This window comes from Rhagoletis pomonella, unplaced genomic scaffold (genome assembly GCF_013731165.1).
Source record: "Rhagoletis pomonella isolate Grant_MI unplaced genomic scaffold, Rhpom_1.0 Rhpom_scaffold_00001, whole genome shotgun sequence".
NCBI lineage: Eukaryota > Metazoa > Arthropoda > Insecta > Diptera > Tephritidae > Rhagoletis > Rhagoletis pomonella.
Genome location: NW_023458555.1, coordinates 51,276,478 through 51,294,089, shown reverse-complemented (window position 1 = coordinate 51,294,089; position 17,612 = coordinate 51,276,478). Strand labels below are relative to the sequence as shown.

The following is a 17,612-nucleotide window of genomic DNA, read 5'->3' as shown; positions in this document are numbered from 1 at the left end:
TTTTTTTATACAAGCATTTTTTAATATTATTTTAATCATTGTTATTTTCGTTAGTGCTATGATTTTTGTTTATATTAATTATATTAATAATTTAATTATTTTTTATTACTATTGTATATTTATTAATATAACTTATTAATTTTTTCATATTTCATTATTATTTTTATCATTATTACTAGTTTTGTTATATTATAATTTTTTACCATTATTTTTTTATATATGTACGTACATATATATATGCATATATATAACATATATTTATATATATTAATTTTGAAAGTGGCAGTAATTTCATGCTGGTTGACTTCAGTGATAAAGTAGTATCTGAATTCATCGGTAAATCGTTCTACCGTTATATATGAATATATTTTTTTATATAACAGTTTTTTAATATTTTGATCAATACTATTACTTTTATTAATATGTATAATTATTTTTATCAATATTATTATTTTCGTTAAAGCTATGAATTTTATTAATATTTTTTATCAATTTTGTTACATTTATTACTATTGTTATTTTACCATTATTATTATATACATTTATTGGTTCACTTTATCTTTGTTGTTATAATTTTTATACAGATTGTTGTGCATCTATTTTTTTATTAATATTATCCTTGCATTTTTTTTAATTTTTGTAATTATTATACTATTTATGTATTTATTATAAATATTAAAGTTTTCATTCATATTACTAATACTATTGTTTATTACTTATATCAATATCATATGTAATAAACTCTATTTAAATTTGGGATATAGTATAATTAAGATTTACATGTTTATAAAACTTTTTATTATAAGATTTACTTATATTTATTTATAAGATTTACATATTTATAAAACTCTTAAATACTTATACATTAATTAGTAATACTTAAATGTTTAATTTGGAAATTGTTGCCTTGTTGTTTTTTGTCTAAATATCTCCTTTGTTTAAATCGGTTGTGGCTCTGTTCGACGAATTTTTTTATTTCCCTTTCGAAATCGATTCGCCCTTTGATTATAAAAGTATCTATAAAAGATAAAAAATTAGATTTCGTACACATGTATGTATATACATTTCCCAAAAACAAATTATCAAGGCTTACCAAATAAAACATCATGGACCAGTTTTAGCTTTCTTAGGGCCTTTTTTCCACATCTGCCATCCCAGTTAAATTTATAAATTACTTCGTCACAGAAAACTTTTTTCATAACGGGGCCTATGTCACCAGAGGTCCCTTTAAGGGTAAATAAGTATGTTTTCTAAATAAAAAAAGATAAAAATTCAGTTTTGGGCATAGAGTTTAAAATGTTAGTCGTACCATAGCTTCTTCATATTCTGCTGCTTTCAACTTTTCCTCCATATCAAAAATTGATTCAATTGTGGTGAAGGGCATCAAAGAAGCGAACTCGGTGTGCATGTCGTTTTCAGCCTCGCCACTTATGCGACACACTAGCTTGTGAACCCTTTTAATCAAGACTTTGGACTCGCGCATCACCTTGTGTTGAGCCATCACTTCGTGCTTTTCCGGTATCTGAAAAATATTTGAATAAATAATTAATTTGAGATATTTAGTTTATATTGAGATTATTTAGTTTTCAACGAACTAAGCCAATAAAATCTATACACAACGATACACACGAAGCAACCGACTCGGCAACCAACAGAAAATATAAAAATAATTTGATTTTCAGGCGACGGTTGCGGCAACACGAATTTCAATGACCAACAATGCTACACACGATGCAACGGCCGAAGCAACATGCCATGCATTATGCATTATAACAAAATAAATTATTAGTTATCAATTCTTCGTACCCTTTCCTCTAATCTGTCCATCCGCGCCTCGAAATCGTTTTGTTTTTGAAGAATGAGTTCCAGTACCTGCATTAGATAGATAGATACATATGTACATACATTTGTATTTGTCTGAATGAAGTGCCAAATTTACCATCGTTTGAAGTTCTACAAGTTTGTGAAGGGAGAGAAGTAGAGGCTTCAGAAAATTGTTTATTGTAGTCCACAGACAGTTTAAATTTTTTGCGCAGTGCACCCTTTGGTTCTAAAATAAAAATATTTAGTTAACATTTTTAATCCTGATTGGTCACTCTGGGTAAAATTTATCTCAAACATTTTTTTGATATTTTGTATTTGTTTGATGGTTTAAGCAACATATAAAGCCTGTTCCTTTACTCAAAGATTTGTAGGTTTCACATAAATTTTATTAAAGGCGAAATCAGCTTTTCTGTAAAACTTGCTAATCCTGGAGTACGGGAACAGGCTAATAATTTTATGGAGCTGAATTTCACGCAGTGTGACCATTCTGCAATTTTACTGAAGTCAGACCCATTAGGGTTAAGTAACAAATCGCTTACCTCTTAACTCTTTAGGAGTTGATGTTGTCATCATATCGCTTTCAAAAAGATACTCCGTGGCTTCGATTATTTCCTCGCTATCTTCCATCATTTACTTGAAATTGTTTTCATCGTTTCGCATGCAAAAAAAAAAAATAATTAGTAGAGTAAAGATCTAATTACAAAATTCATGAAATAGGTGGTGAAGGATTGGTATAAGAAGATATTTTTCTTTAAGTGGGATGGAAAAATATTTAAATCTAATATCTTCCTGAAAAATTTTAATTTTCTCAAAACTTAGTCTACTTCCAACTAATATACCAAGGTCAGGATACGATTCAAGAGGTTCTTCGAAATAGTTCTCTATTGTTTGAAACGTGTAACCCACTAGCACATCTTTTCCTGATTCTTTTAAAATATTTATGACTTTAAAGGGGCCTTTCGTTTCACTGAAGCAAAAAGAATCCTTTTCCTTTGAGCAATTTATGATAAACGAATCATATGTTGACTCCTTTTTCATTTCTAAATGTTTTCTTTCTTCAATGCGGAAGAAAAGCTGTTGTAAAATATTTGTTGGTTTTTTAATTATTTTTTTTAAAGTTTGAAGGTAATTCTCAAATCTGTAAGCAGAAAAGTCATCCAAGGGACCTATTTCACTAGCGCATGCAGGTAAATGCAACAAACCATGCACGTTAAAACTTATTAAATGATTGCCATATATGTTTCCAAATAAATTAACAAATTCATTTAGCATTTCTTGGACAACATTTGTTTGGCTTTTGTAGGACTTTTTACACGAAAGAATTTTTATACTAACATGTAGTAAACTAAAATGATAAAACAAATCGTCGGGAATAATATCTTTTAACACAAATATTCCGGAATACAATAAAAATTGCCGGAACTCTGTCGATTTCTAATTACTAAATTCATTAAGGTCTCTACAAACTCTCCCGAATTCCGATGGGATCCAGGAAGAAATAAAATTTAATCTTTTGTTAATCTCAGATATATTTGCTCTTTTCATTAAAAGTTGCAAAAGCTTTTTTACCACGCCAAGATCAATAAGGTGCATTGGGTCTAGGGGGAATTGTGAAACCATTTTAAAGCCTGCTGCCTGTAACACATTGTCTTGTCCCTTTGAACTTGAACTATGATGCGCCTGGTCAGATTTGTTTTTGAAAGACAAGTCAGTTCGCAACTTGCCTATCTCTTTTGAAAAGGATACCCGCTTTTCTATATATTTCCCTACCTGGCAACATTTGGGACAACTATTTTTGCCATTATGGCCCTGTACTCCTGAAACAAAAGCTCGCGCTGGTGAGTCACAAATAAATACTCGCACATCAAATTTTTTTAAAGTTGGAAATGAACCAACCTTTAAGCCATTTTGTTTTAAATGAATAACTTCCTCACAAAAATCGTTCATGAAGTCATTTATACTTAAAGGTTTTTGTTTTCCTGAAAAGGAAGCAATTAAAAATGGACTTTCGTTTGAGTAACCAACTATACTACCTAGAATAGGCCACAATACTTTGTTTGAGTTTTTAAATAGCTTTAAACCATCAACTCCTACGTCGATTAAAACTTCATTACAGGATTCTAAAAATTTAAAGGGTTTCGACTCGAAATATGACTGGATGCCTAAATACAAAAATTCGCCGCCCGGAATCATTCGGATATCTTTACATTTTTTAGTGGTTTCGAGAAGTGCTTTTGCCGATAAAGGCAAGTCACAAACACCGATTTTTCTAAGTGTACGCAGAAGATCACTCAGCGCCACTTGTGACACATTATTTTTAATTGCCCACAATTTTATTTCACTGGATTTATCGATACTGGAAGGTTCAGAGGAAGAAGAATCGGACAGACTTTCCGGAGTTGATGTGAAAACTAAACTATCATCCTTGCAAGAAGAACTCTCAAAACTGCTGTGAGGTTCTTCTGCAACTTGCACGCTGCCTTCATCCAAATCTGCCTCGGCAAATTTGGAAATTTTTGAGTAGATCAAGGAGCTACGCTCAAACTCCTTTTTTTCTTTCTCCATGAGTTTATAAAAAGTTTTTCTTTTCATTATTGCTTACCTCAATTTGATTTAGCGCTTCAAATATGTATAAGCAATCAAACTTCCACTGCTGAGTCTCCCTGACCACTTTTAATTCTTTAAAAATAATTAAATACAGGGAAAATTTATTTTTATTGCGATACTTTATTCGCAGCCTCTTTTTTCGCGTGTCAAATGAAATTGAGAAAAATGATGGCTTCCATCAAAAAGTTATACATACATATGATAGGGTTACCAGCTAGTAAAAAAAAAACTATTCAAATATAAGAAGTTTCAAGAAAATTGCGTGAGGTTACTTTTTAATGTAGACCAACTTTAAATCGAAGTGTGCATATATCTAAGAAAATTTTATTTTAAATTAGAAATTTCATTTTAGTCGATTTCTAACTATGGACATAACAAAATAACCAAACAAAATAAAGATTGCAAAGAACATTCACATTAAATTACTTGATTTGAGAATTCGGCAACACTGTTTTGTCTGTTTTGTACAATTCTTCTTCTTCTAAAAATTGTCTTGATTCCACCATCCCTATACAATACACATGTGTGAGTGAATACGATATACAATGAAAATAAAAGAGGCTGATATTGTTTATTCTCTTTTGAGAAACACATCGCATGTATTGTACGTGTATTTGTGATAGCAAAAAATTTTTGCACATGTGTTAGAGACTCGGTCATTGGATTTTTGCAGGGAAGTATCCTAGCTATGAATTAGAAGTTTTAGCGATCATTAGAGCCTTACGTAGATTCCGTGTATACCTATTAGGCATCAAATTTAAGATTGTGATGGATTGTAAAGCGTTTACAATGACCATGCAGAAGAAGGACCTCTGTGTGAGGGTATCACGCTGGGTATTGCTTTTAGAAGAATTTCAGTATACAATCGAACACAGGCCAGGCCGAAGTCTTAAACATGTTGATGCGTTAAGTAGAAATCCGCTTTCGTCATGCTTGATAGTCACGGAGAGTGATGACAGTCTCGTAGCATGGTTAAAGAAACTTCAGCGAGAAGATGTAGTTTTAAAACAGAAAATAAAACAAACTGAAGAAGGGGTATGTAGTGGTTACAGTATTTGGAGAGGACTGCTATGCAAAGACGTTGGAGACGAATCACGCGTAGTAGTTTCAAAAGTGATGCAGACGCAGATTATTCGAAATGCACATGAACGAGGACATTTTTCTGTTGGCAAAACTTTGTCATTGATTCAAAATTTTTATTGGATCCCTTGTTTTCGACAAAAAATAGAGAAGGTAATTGAGAGTTGTGTTTCGTGTATTTTAGCTGAGAGAAAGATGGGAAAGCCGGAAATATTTTTGCATCCAATTGATAAAGGAAGTGCCTTTCACGTTGACCACTTAGGTCCGCTAACTTCAACGAAAAAATCCTATGGCCATGTTTTCGCAGTAATTGAGGCATTTACTAAATTTGTGTCGTTGTATGCCACGAAATCAACAGCCACCGCAGAGGTTATTGAAAAGCTTCAGCGGCAGTCAATTAATTTCGCCAACCCAAGACGCATTGTAAGTGACAGGGGGACAGCTTTAACATCAAAGGAGTTCGCGGCGTATTGTAGTGAAGAAAAGATTCAGCACGTCTTAACAACAACTGGTATTCCCAGGGCAAATGGTCAAATTGAAAGAGTGAACCGAATTTGGTTCCTCTGCTGACGAAACTTTCTGCTCCAAAGCCAGGTGAATGGTATCGACATCTAAATACTGTTCAAAAGATCCATTTAGATTGATGTTTGGAGTTGAAGCGAATACTAAGGATGAGCCGCGGTTGTTGGAAATGCTAGAGCAGGAGTGCATTAGTGCTTTTGATGAGGAAAGAAGTGATCTACGACGTCAGGCGCATGAAAGCATTCAGCATCTTCAGGCTGAGAATAGGCGAAATTTTAATAAAGGTAGAAAGAAAGCATCCCGTTATCGTGATTTGGTCGCTATTCGAAGAACGCAGCAGGCACCAGGATCTAAGTTAGCGCACAAGTTTCTTGGCCCTTATCAAATTGTGAAGTGTTTACGAAATGACCGATATGTTGTACGTCGAATTGGTGAGACTTATGGCCCCAAGCAAACATCTACAGCTGCCGATTCTATGAAGGGATGGACATTTGATGACGACGAAGACCTATTTCGAAGTGATGATGAAGAATTCGTAGAAGAGCGAAACCCGCCTAACTAATGAGGTGACATGCACTCGGGTCGAGTACTTGTTCAGGATGGCCGAATGTGGGTTTATGCAAATATCCCTACTTACATATATACTTTAATATTAAATACTTTAATTGACGATAATTGAGTTAGCGTATGAAATACAAAGAATCATATGTCAAGATTTCTTTTTCGGAAGACAGACGATTTTCAATAGACGAAGTGCACCCTTTTAAATAAAATATTATCTCACATTACTAAAAAATTTCTTATTATAGCTTAAAATTATTGTAACCAATAGAGGCAAACCCACTGGGAAAATAGGTAAGCACCGTACGAGGTAAGCCATGTTTTCTTTCAGTTTTTAGTACCAAAATTGTCATCATGGCCAATGTCATCTACTAGTAAAGCGCAAAATGAACACCTCCGACGACACATTACGTCAGTTGCAAAATAACGTACAGCCGAAGTTATTTCCAAGCGCCGAACTACTCCGAGCGACAGCTCTGCATTACGCGTAACTTACTTTGTAAAGCGGCTCAGAGGTATGTCTGATACCAAATGTACATTCTTAATTCCTACTTACATAAGGCGGCCACGTCTTAGTTAAAGTAATGGAGATTCGGCAAGGAAGTGGTAAAGACCGCCAGGTGAAGGGCAATACCTTGCCAGCAACTTACACTTCACCCGGCTGTCCTTACCACTTCACTGCCGAATCTCCCTTACTTTAATAAAGACGTGGCCGCCTTATGTAAGTAGGAATTTAAAATGTACATTTGGTATCAGACATACTTCTGAGCCGCTTTAAAAGGAAATTACGTGTAATGCAGAGCAGTCGCTCGGAGTAGTTCGGTGCTTGGAAATAACTTCGGCTGTTCGTTATTTTGCAACTGACAACGTAATGTTTCGCCGGAGGTGTTCATTTTGCGCTTTATTAGTAGATGACATTGGCAATGATGACAAATTTGATACTAAAAACTGAAAGAAAACATGGCTTACCTCGTAAGGTGCTTACCTATTTTCCCAGTGGGAATATGTTGTACAAAAACACATAAACAGAAGTTCACAAAAGTTGATGCAAAACTATTCGTCGATTTAAATAGTTAACTTTTTACTGCGCATGTTTATTTTACGAGGAAGAAGCATCGAAAGCCTAACCCCGGCAGTGTGACACTTTAACCCAAACTAAACTTCCTGTACCGTTTCCCTCCCGGTACCACCGTAAAGGATTTCTTCGTGATTAAAACACTGTGTGACTGATAAGGTTATAGATCTATTCTCTTCTTCTTCTTCTTGATTGGCGCTGTAACCGCCAAAGCGATTTTGGCCGAGTTCAACAAAGCACGTCAATCGTTTCTCTTCTGTGCCAACTGACGCCAATTGGAAATGCCAAGTGAAGCCAGAATACTTTCAGAGCTGGTACGTCGATACTCGCCGTCGCCAATGCGAAAAGGCCCGTAAATCTTCCGCAAAATCTTTCTCTCGAATACTCCAGGAGCCACCTCATCGGATGTTGGCATTGTCCATGCTTCTGCGCCATATACCGTCATGAGTGACTTATAGAGTGTAGATTTCTTACGGTTATAACTGTCAACAGTGACGTGGGTGCCAAGGCGCGAATGTGCTGATTGTTTGTTTGATGACAGGAGATACTTCGTGCTGTCCTCGTTTACCACCAGACCCATTCGCTTTGCTTCCTTGTCCAACTTAGAAAAGGCAGAACAGACATCGCGATTTTTCTTACCGGTGATGTCCGTGTCATCGGCATAAGCCAGCAATTTTACGCTCTTTTAGTAAATTGTTCCTGAGCGGTTCAGTTCTGCAGCTCGTATTATCTCCTCCAACATCAGATTAAAAAAGTCACATGAAAGGTAGTTGCCCTGTCTGAAACCCCGTTCGGTGGCGAACGGCTCGGAGAGGTCGTTCCCAATTCTGGCAGAGCTGGGGGTATTGCTCAACGTCATTTTACACAGCCGTATGAGTTTTGAGGGGATGCCAAATTGAGGCATAGCCCCGTATAGGCAACTCCTTTTAGTGCTGTCGAAAGCGGCTTTAACGTCGGCAAATAGTTGGTGAGTGTCGATCCTTTTCTCGCAGGTCTTTTCCAAGACTTGGCGTATTATGAATACCTGGTCTATGGTGGATTTGCCACACTGATAAGGCCCAATCAGTATATTGACGGCAATTTCACACAATACATTCGTCAAGACCTTGCAACCTATGCTTAGAAGGATGATGCCGGGGTAGTTGGCACGCATTGTGTGGTCGCCTTTCTTGTGGATTGGACAGAGCGCACTTGAATTCCAGTCGTCGGGAATGCACCTTATTAGCTCCTTGCCATCGTAGTTGAATAGCTCAGCTGACAGGCAGTCAGCTCAAGCAGTTTTGTTACTTTTCATCAGCATAATCGCTTTTCGCGCTGGGATATCGACTCCATCGTCATCGACTGGGGCTCGTGTTCGTCTTCTCCACTTCTTTCAGTGCTTCTGCCATTCAAAAGGGTCGAAAAGTGTTCCCTCCATAATTTGAGAACGATCTGGACATCGGTCACTAGGTCGTCATGGTTGTTCCTACAGGAGTCTTGAAACCTTCCGTAATTCGCTCAACTCTCTGCTAAAAATTTCGGGTGTTTTTTCTGTCGGCCAGAATTTCAAACATTTTTCTCTGCGGCTTCTTGACACTCCTCATCGTACCAGTAATGAGCGGGAAATGTGGTTCCACTGCTCGCGTATGTCGGTTTGTTGAAGAGTGCTCTCTCACAGTAGGTGTGAGAGTCGAGCGACGAATCCAGCGCCCGTCTGTTTTGATTTCAGCTTTTCGACGTTGAACTTTCCTTGCATTATTGGGGCCCTGTTTTTGCCTGCATCGAGGTCATCAATACACTGGAAGTATGCCTTAAGGCTATCACAACTTGCTCGATTTGGTCGATTAACTTCATATTCAAACACTCTAGTACTAACACTAGGAGCAAAATACACAGAACACACAACAAAATGATCCTTCAAATTAATAGTTTTAGCAATGACAATGTCATGTATTGAATTATACCTCACTCTCTCAAATCTTATATTTTTCCTGAAACCTACCGCAACACCAAATTTATCAATTTATGCTCAGACTTTTGCTCATCATGAGAACAAATTTCATCAAGAGCAACAATATCAACATTATTTTGTTCAATAAAGAAATCTAAAACATCCTTATTAGCCTTTAAACTTTGACAATTAAGCTGCAGAATTCGAATCTTGTCCATCATTATTAATAAAAGAAGCCACAAGCCTATCACTAACACTAGTCTTACATAAATTGCTCATCAACTTCACCAAAGGTTCCTCAGAGTTAATATCAAAATTTTCAACCAAAAGCGCCAAAAGCCTTTCAAATTCAGAAACCTTACTCCATCTTTCACTATTAAAACAAGGATTTATTGTCCCTTTACTTCTACGAATTTGCTTCTGCTGATCAACAATGGGCTGAAAACTCTGATCCTTAACAACTACATTATACCTCCTCCTAGTCAACCTTCAACAATATCATTATTATCCTGCACCTTATCCAAACTACTACCAAGCACCGGAAAAGAACTTTCATAACGGTACAACAGCCTTAAAATTCTCAAAAATCTCCTTATCCGAAAAATCAACTGGAACCTGTCTCAAAACACTATAAGTTTCAACAAAACTTCGTGGTATAAATACTCGTATACCTTTTTCCTTCAAAACCTCATTAACAACACAATCATTAGCAGTACTACCACTTTCAAAAAAAATCGTATACAAAGACTTGCCAATCGCCTTTATATTCTTCATGCCTTTAAAATTATATTTGCGTATTTTTGCAAACAAAAACAAACCATTTTTCATGAATTTATTATCAAAGAAAGGACTCTTCGAAGTATCAGCAAGAACACAAAATTCACCCCTATAAAACTCAGAATATACAGCACTCTTATACACACCCTCATCACTAAAGCCATTCTTACTAATATTACTACCACTGTTAGTATTCTGAGCACAAACATTTTCTTCACAAGACTCCCCATTTATCTGACCACCACTGTTAAAATTCAAGGACACAATATTCTTCCCACTTCCATTAAGCACAACACCATTTTGAAAATTATGTACATCATTCAACATAACCCCAATATCAAACCCTCATCACATGAAACACAAGGCACAAACATATCACCATCTCTTTCATTGAACACAACATTACGCTCTCCAACAACACCCTGTACAACATCGCCATTTTGAGCATTATATACACCACTGAACATAACCTCTTTATCACAAGTAACCCCTGCAACTCCACTTTTTCCAACTTGAACGTTCCCAAAACCACCATTTTGAAACAACAACGTCTTATTAAAAGTACCCCTGGGTACAAGCATACCCTGCAAAGCAATCTTTGGTATATCCCTAACCTCACTTAAATCCTCCTCAGAAAAACTATCCCCATTACTAACATCCGCCTTTGCATCCTTTTTTTTTCCTAGCTCTCATACACTTCCTTGCTGAAGACCTATGCGCAGAAACCTGCATCATATCCTCCAGCAACCCCTCCTCTATAGACGCCGCAGCGTCCATTTAAATAAAAAACCCAAAAATCACACACTGCCAGGACTCACCTGCAAACAGCAAACAGCTCCTTCCAACTTCTGACTTGCCCTCCTTTTTACAGCTCCAAAATACAAAAAAAAAACTAATTAAAATATTAAAATTATAAATTAAATGACTTAAAACAAAAAACTAAAGGCACTGGCCCAATGCAGGCTTGCTTTGCTCGCTTTGCTGACTTTAATTTGCTTTGATTTACTTTAAAAACTTGTTTAGCCGAATGGCGGCTTGGAACGCTGTTAAAGTAACCAGCTGTCTGGTTGAAAAGTCAATGTCTGTTCCCTTAACATTAATAATTATTTACCTAGACAACTAGAAAATTTATCAAAAACTTTTAGATTTATTTTTAAATTAATGCGAATTAATGTTTGTATTTAAAAGAAATGGTAATAATGATACATACATATGTACATATATCTACATTTACTAAAAAATTATAACTTACATAAAAAAGCGATTTACTTGAAGAAAAGAGCTATAAGAAGTTTTTTCCTCTCGTGTAAAATTTGTAAAAGTGGGTTTTGCAACTTTTTACTGTAAGATAACGATATGTTTGTTAAATATAAATATGGGAACAACTAACCATTTGTAAAAAGCCTACAAAACGCTTTCAAATAAAACATTTGCCTATTTCAAACTTTGAGGCGCTTAAAGCAAGTGAAGAAAAGTTGCCATTTGGCCAGCCTTTATACGTTTTAGTATATTCCAAATAATTTTTGACACTTCTCGCAGCGAAGCAAGCAAAACAAGCCTACATTGGGCCAGCACCTTCAGACTTGACTTGCCTTACCTAGAAACTTAAAGGCTCCGTTATGCATACTTGGCATGGCTTGAGAGCTGTCACATAAGAAATCTGTTAAATGAGCCTCGCGTGTAATCGGTTATCGAACGCACAGCACTACATACGTAGAAGTCTGTTGGTTTTTGATTTCTACGTAAAAATGGTATAGCAGTGCATGCAATGCCAAGTATGCATAACAGAGCCTTTAGACGCGATTACTCAGCGTGCCAACTATTACCTTTTCTCTTTGTTTTGATTCTCAGCACTTGTATATGTACACGTAAATTGTAATCGTTTAGCTTGTTTTTTCACCAAAATTACTTAAAAATTACTATTAAAATAAATGTATTTACGCGTTTGAAATTGTGATTGTTTTTATTTAAGTTTCTGTCTTTAATTGAAAGTTTGTTTTTCGATTGCCAAATAAATTACATTTATACAAAAAATACACGTGCTGCTCATTTGCTAGATATACAATTTTCAAGCCAAGGCAAGTCTAAGTCTTGCATAACTGAGCTTTTAGTTGGCTTTGCTTTTGGTTTTAGCTCAATTTAATTTTTAAAAATTTTCTAAAAAAAAGAATCGTTTGAAATAGTGAGGAATACAAATTTTTGATTTGTTTACCAAGCAAATGTTTATTTTTCGGCATTTGCAAATTAAATAAGTTCTCTGCAAGACGGTTCGTTCAAAAAAAAAAATACATGGACATGTATGGTATATGGTGTACAGAAATATCCCTTTTTCCTTACAGTCTTATCGGCAACAATGACATTTTTCAAATAAGGCAGATCGGAATATGCGCTCTCTGGGAAGACAGACAATACCTGTAATTATTGTACCATGAGGTAGCGCTTACTTCTGCATACTCAGCTCTATATTTGTATAATTTAGATTATGACACTATTGAAGTAAATGAGCGATATATCGCACGTTAAATAATAGCTGTGATCCAGTACTCCATGAACTTACAGGATTTTACACGAACTTGCAGGAAGTTGCAGGAAAAATGTTCCCGTACTCCAAAATCCTCCAAAATCCTGTAAATGAGAGCAACTTTTGGAGAGTTGTGTAGAGGATGAGTTGCAAGATTTTACCCGAACTTTTTCTTCTGGTAAAATCATGAAAAGTGTCAAGCAATCACTGGTTGACGTTTTTACAGGAAAAATGGTAAGTGTAAGTAATATTGCTGTTTGACAGTTTTTTAGGATTTTTCACGAAAAGTATTGGATCAGAGCTAATAAGTATGTTCCCTAACGCAACACGGGGTCCCGCGGATGCCCGAAATAGCCCAGAAATCGTTCCCGTACTCCAGAAAATGGGCATTAGAGAGCGCATGCATTCCACAGTTGGATCGTAAATGTATTCTTCTTCGTGCCCGGACTTTTTCTCCAGGCAAAAATGGATAAAGTGTCAAAGTGCATATCAGCTGTTTTGTGTTTACAAGTTGCCTGCATTTACTTGGTGCTTTTAAGGAATAGTGAATGGCCTATTGATGTATTTTCAACCTTTATATGAGGTTCTTTCCCTAACAATCCGGACCGGATCCCTTAATTAGAGAATAAGCGAAAAGTTTTCTCTCAAAAATGGAACATAATCCAGAAGTACGGGAACGCAAATAACCACATTTCGTGCCCAGAATTTGAGAAACAGCTTATTCGCGTTGTTTTTGTTTTTTGTCACTTACAGGTCTATTCTTCTTCTTCTTCTTCTTATTTGGCGCTGTAACCGCCTAAGCGATTTTGGCCGAGTCCAAAACAGCACGCCAGTCATTTCTCTTCTGTGCTAACTGACGCCAATTGAAAATGCCAAGTGAAGCCAAGTCCTTCTCCACCTGATCTTTCCAACGCAGAGGAGGCCTTCCTCTTCCTCTGTTACCAGCATCGCGGCCCGCGTTGAATATTTTCAGGGCAGGAGCGTTTTTGTCCATCCGAACGACATGGCCAAGCCAGCGGAGCCGCTGAATTTTAATTCGCTGCACTATGTCTATATCGTTGTAAAGCTCATACAGCTCATCGTTAAATCGTCAGCGATATTCGCCATCACCAACGCGTAAAGGTCCGTAAATCTTTCGCAGAATCTTTCTCTCGAGAACTCCAAGAGCCGCCTCATCAGATGCTTTCATTGTCCATGCTTCCGCGCCATACACCAGCACAGGCATGATGCGTGACTTATAGAGTGTGATCTTTGTACGACGAGAGAGGACTTTACTTCTCAATTGCCTACTCAGCCCAAAGTAGCACTTGTTGGTCTATTCTACGCTGGTAATGAAAAGTTTAGAAGTGTTCGCTATGCAACTGCCAGTAATAATTAGCTAGTAACAAAATTCAGAGAATAAGGTACCTTACTCTCCCAAAGAGAGAAACTTACTAGGTTTTGCGCGAACAGGAATTAGCAAACATTTGCAAGCTTCACTGCCAGCTGGCGTCCACGGTTGCATTTCGACCATAATAGCTCTGATCCAATACTTTTCGTGAAAAATCCTGTAAAACTGTCAAAGAGCAAAATTACTCTCTGAAGTGAGCGTAAAAAGTGAGTAACAACAAAAAGTACGGGAACAAAAAAACAATTTTTCCTGTAAAAACGTCAACCAGTGATTGCTTGACACTTTTCATGGTTTTACCAGAAGAAAAAGTTCGGGTAAAATCTTGCAACCTAATTCTCTACACAACTCTCCAAAAGTTGCTCTCATTTACAGGATTTTGGAGTACGGGAACATTTTTCCTGCAACTTCCTGCAAGTTCGTGTAAAATCCTGTAAGTTCATGGAGTACTGGATCAGAGCTAATAATTTTTGTAATTATTTCTGGTAGAAACCAAAACGGGACCTATACGTATATTTCTTCTTATTCTGACTTTCTTCAACATACGATTCAATTTCTTTGTGGAAGTCACTGTCGGATTTCCTATATCGACAGTGGTTCGAGTGCGTTCCGATTACGAATACAGCTTTTTCAGCCGAGTAAATTAATTGAATAAACGAATATTTACCTACTTCTTTCATTAGTAAATCGCAACAAGATTGCTCATTCTAAAATTTAATGAAATTGTTGATTCAAATTAATGTTGATAAAAATGCAACCGTGTGCCACAATCCTGCTTGCAAATTCTTACTGGCAAAATGTTTCCCATTATTTTATTCCAAATTGTGGGAGATGCTTGAGGAATCCAGCCACTATGTGGTACGAATTATTTTCTTTGCTTTTAAAAAGTTCTTCTAATGTGTTATTTTCGTTCAGCTCCAGATATTGGATCTTTTTTGCATCGTGTTTAGCGAATTTAAATATTATGTGTTCTGGAGTGACTGGAACATTACAAAGCTCGCAGTTTTCATCCTCTGTAACTTTGAAAGTCGCTAATGTATTATTGCAGAAAGCATGTTCGGTTAAAACTCTGTTAAGCTGCTTGATTTCAAGTGCGTTTAATTTGAAATTGTCTTCGAACCATGGTTTATTTTTAATGATTTGAAAGATTTTTCCATAGTTTTTGACTTTTTGTGTGATTTTTTGTTGATACGCGATTTGCCATTATTGCGTTATCAAACTGTGGATGTAGTTTACCGGTCCTGGATTGTCCAGCACACCTGCAGTAATTATCCCGAATTCTCTGCATTTTTCGCCCCTGCATCTACTTGCTCATTGAAGCTAATCACCCCTATCCCAGTAGATAATTTCAGGAGTAAAAAGCCCTTCCAGAAGGCCCTCCTGGGAGTCAAGAGGGCTTCCACTTAACATTCCCTCTTCCTTTCTTTTTTGTATGGAGTGGGACAAATTGAAGGGCTTCTGCTTCCGCTACCCATAAAAGGGCTTCCACAAGTGCTTTTGTAGGACGCACCACTGAAGGCCTTCTTATTTCGCTACCTACAGAAGGTCTTCCAGGCGGGCTTTTGTAGAACATACCATTGAAGGCCTTCTTATTTCGCTACCTACAGAAGGGCTTCCAGATGGGCGTTTGGAAGACGTACTTCAGAAGGCCTTTTGAAGCAGTTCTTCTAAAAGTGCTGCTTTAGTTAAAAAAAAAAATACATACTTCTGTAAGGTTTCGAACCAGTTTTATTGCAACTCGAAATGTACTTCACATTCGTTTGTAACGCTAAGGCTTATTAGCTAAAAAGTATTAACTCATACAAAGAAATTCATTTAATATAAAAAATTTGGGTATTGCAATTAGGTATCGTTGAATTCATTGAGATCAAAAAAGTAAAAATCAACGCTTATAAAAGTAAATATTAGAATTACTTAGGAAATTAAAGGTCAATTAAATACTTTGCTTCTTAAGCAAATGAGTTGCTTTATATTGTCGACTTTTGCTTAATTTAAATCCGCTTTTCCTTTCGGATCGATATTGCTCCCGCATTGTCACGTCTTCGGCAGCGTCTGAAATATTGAGAAGGAAAAAATCATTTTAAAACCTTAACTACGCTAAAAATAAGGATTAACGTAATCTGTTACTACGTTTATCGCACGCATTATTTGCAAAATGGTAAACTTTGGTATAAACGCTGAGTTAATTTTTTATTTGCAAATAACTAAATCACGCAAATAAGTATTGATTAGTGGTGCTATTTGCAAATAAGCGGAAGACACTGCCATTCTTAGGTTAATTTTGTTTTTCGATGGGCATCTTATTGCCTTTTTATAATCAAGACATTGCCATTTTTAACTTTATTTTCCTATTCGATGGTCATATTATTGCCTTTTTATAATCAGACAATATTAAAAAAGAATTTTTCACCATCGAATGAACAGTGAGTTAGGTATTTGCAAATTATTTTTAATTGCAAATAGCTTACGTATAAACGTAGTATGTATGTACTTACTAAAAAATATATTGTTAAGCTCAGCTAAGTTACGGAAAGCCTTTTTCCCCTGCATGCCATCATAATTAAAAGATTTTATTATCTCGGGCCCCAGGAGGCTCGACAAATTTCGCTTCAAACCGCCTTTTTTCATCATCCTATAAGATACATGTAGTAGTAAATATTCATGATACATTTCTTCGCCTACAATACCTTTTAAAACGACTAAGCCCGAATAAAGTGCAAATTGCCGGAACTCTCCATCAACAAATTTCATTTAGCGATCGCGGTTTCCTTTGAAATTCCCTGGGGATGAAGGGAGCAAGTGAAATCAACTTAGTTGACATAAAATTTGTGTCGTTAGTCCCAATTTTTTTTAACGGTTTTTAACTTTGCGAACTGCTTTTATAGAGCGGAATATCATCTACTCCTATATCAAAAGTTATTGAATTTTCTTCTGGCAGAAACTCATGTGGAATTTTTTCTAGTTGCTTCAAACAACCTATATGGCAATAGCTTCCCGGTGACACTGTCCTAAAAATCACACTTTCTGAGCAATTTTTATTTTTTAAAAGTGTTTTTATGTGGGTAGGGACCGCCAAACTCTCACAGAGCTTAAAATTTTTAGCAATGCATTTGCACTTGCGCGTGTCGGATTGTACTGATTGCACCATTTAATTAATTTACCGCTATGGCAATGGATTCACAAAAGTATGCGGAGCTGTCGGGCATAGTAACCATGGGCGCATCTATGTCAGCTTCTGGTTGAATTGTTGAACCACAAGCCAGAACTCCTCCTATGCCTAAAGCTCTGGTTCTCAATCCAGTTAATGCAATAACAGCTTCTTCCAAGC

The 17,612-nt window shown here is 36.3% G+C and overlaps 1 protein-coding gene and 1 long non-coding RNA gene across 2 annotated transcripts; both read right to left on the bottom strand.

The window, feature by feature from the left end:
* Positions 1 to 1,291: 1,291 nt before the first annotated feature.
* Positions 1,292 to 1,878, bottom strand: LOC118749322. Its single transcript, XM_036484141.1, has 2 exons — positions 1,807 to 1,878; positions 1,292 to 1,522 (listed from the first exon to the last, which is right to left on the bottom strand). The coding sequence occupies exons 1-2, from the start codon at positions 1,876 to 1,878 to the stop codon at positions 1,292 to 1,294; spliced, it is 303 nt and encodes a 100-aa protein (XP_036340034.1).
* Positions 1,879 to 16,217: 14,339 nt separating this feature from the next.
* Positions 16,218 to 17,149, bottom strand: LOC118751474. The gene is made up of 3 exons (XR_004994527.1): positions 16,972 to 17,149; positions 16,780 to 16,916; positions 16,218 to 16,336 (listed from the first exon to the last, which is right to left on the bottom strand). It is a non-coding gene; the product is annotated as an uncharacterized LOC118751474 (long non-coding RNA).
* Positions 17,150 to 17,612: the final 463 nt, after the last annotated feature.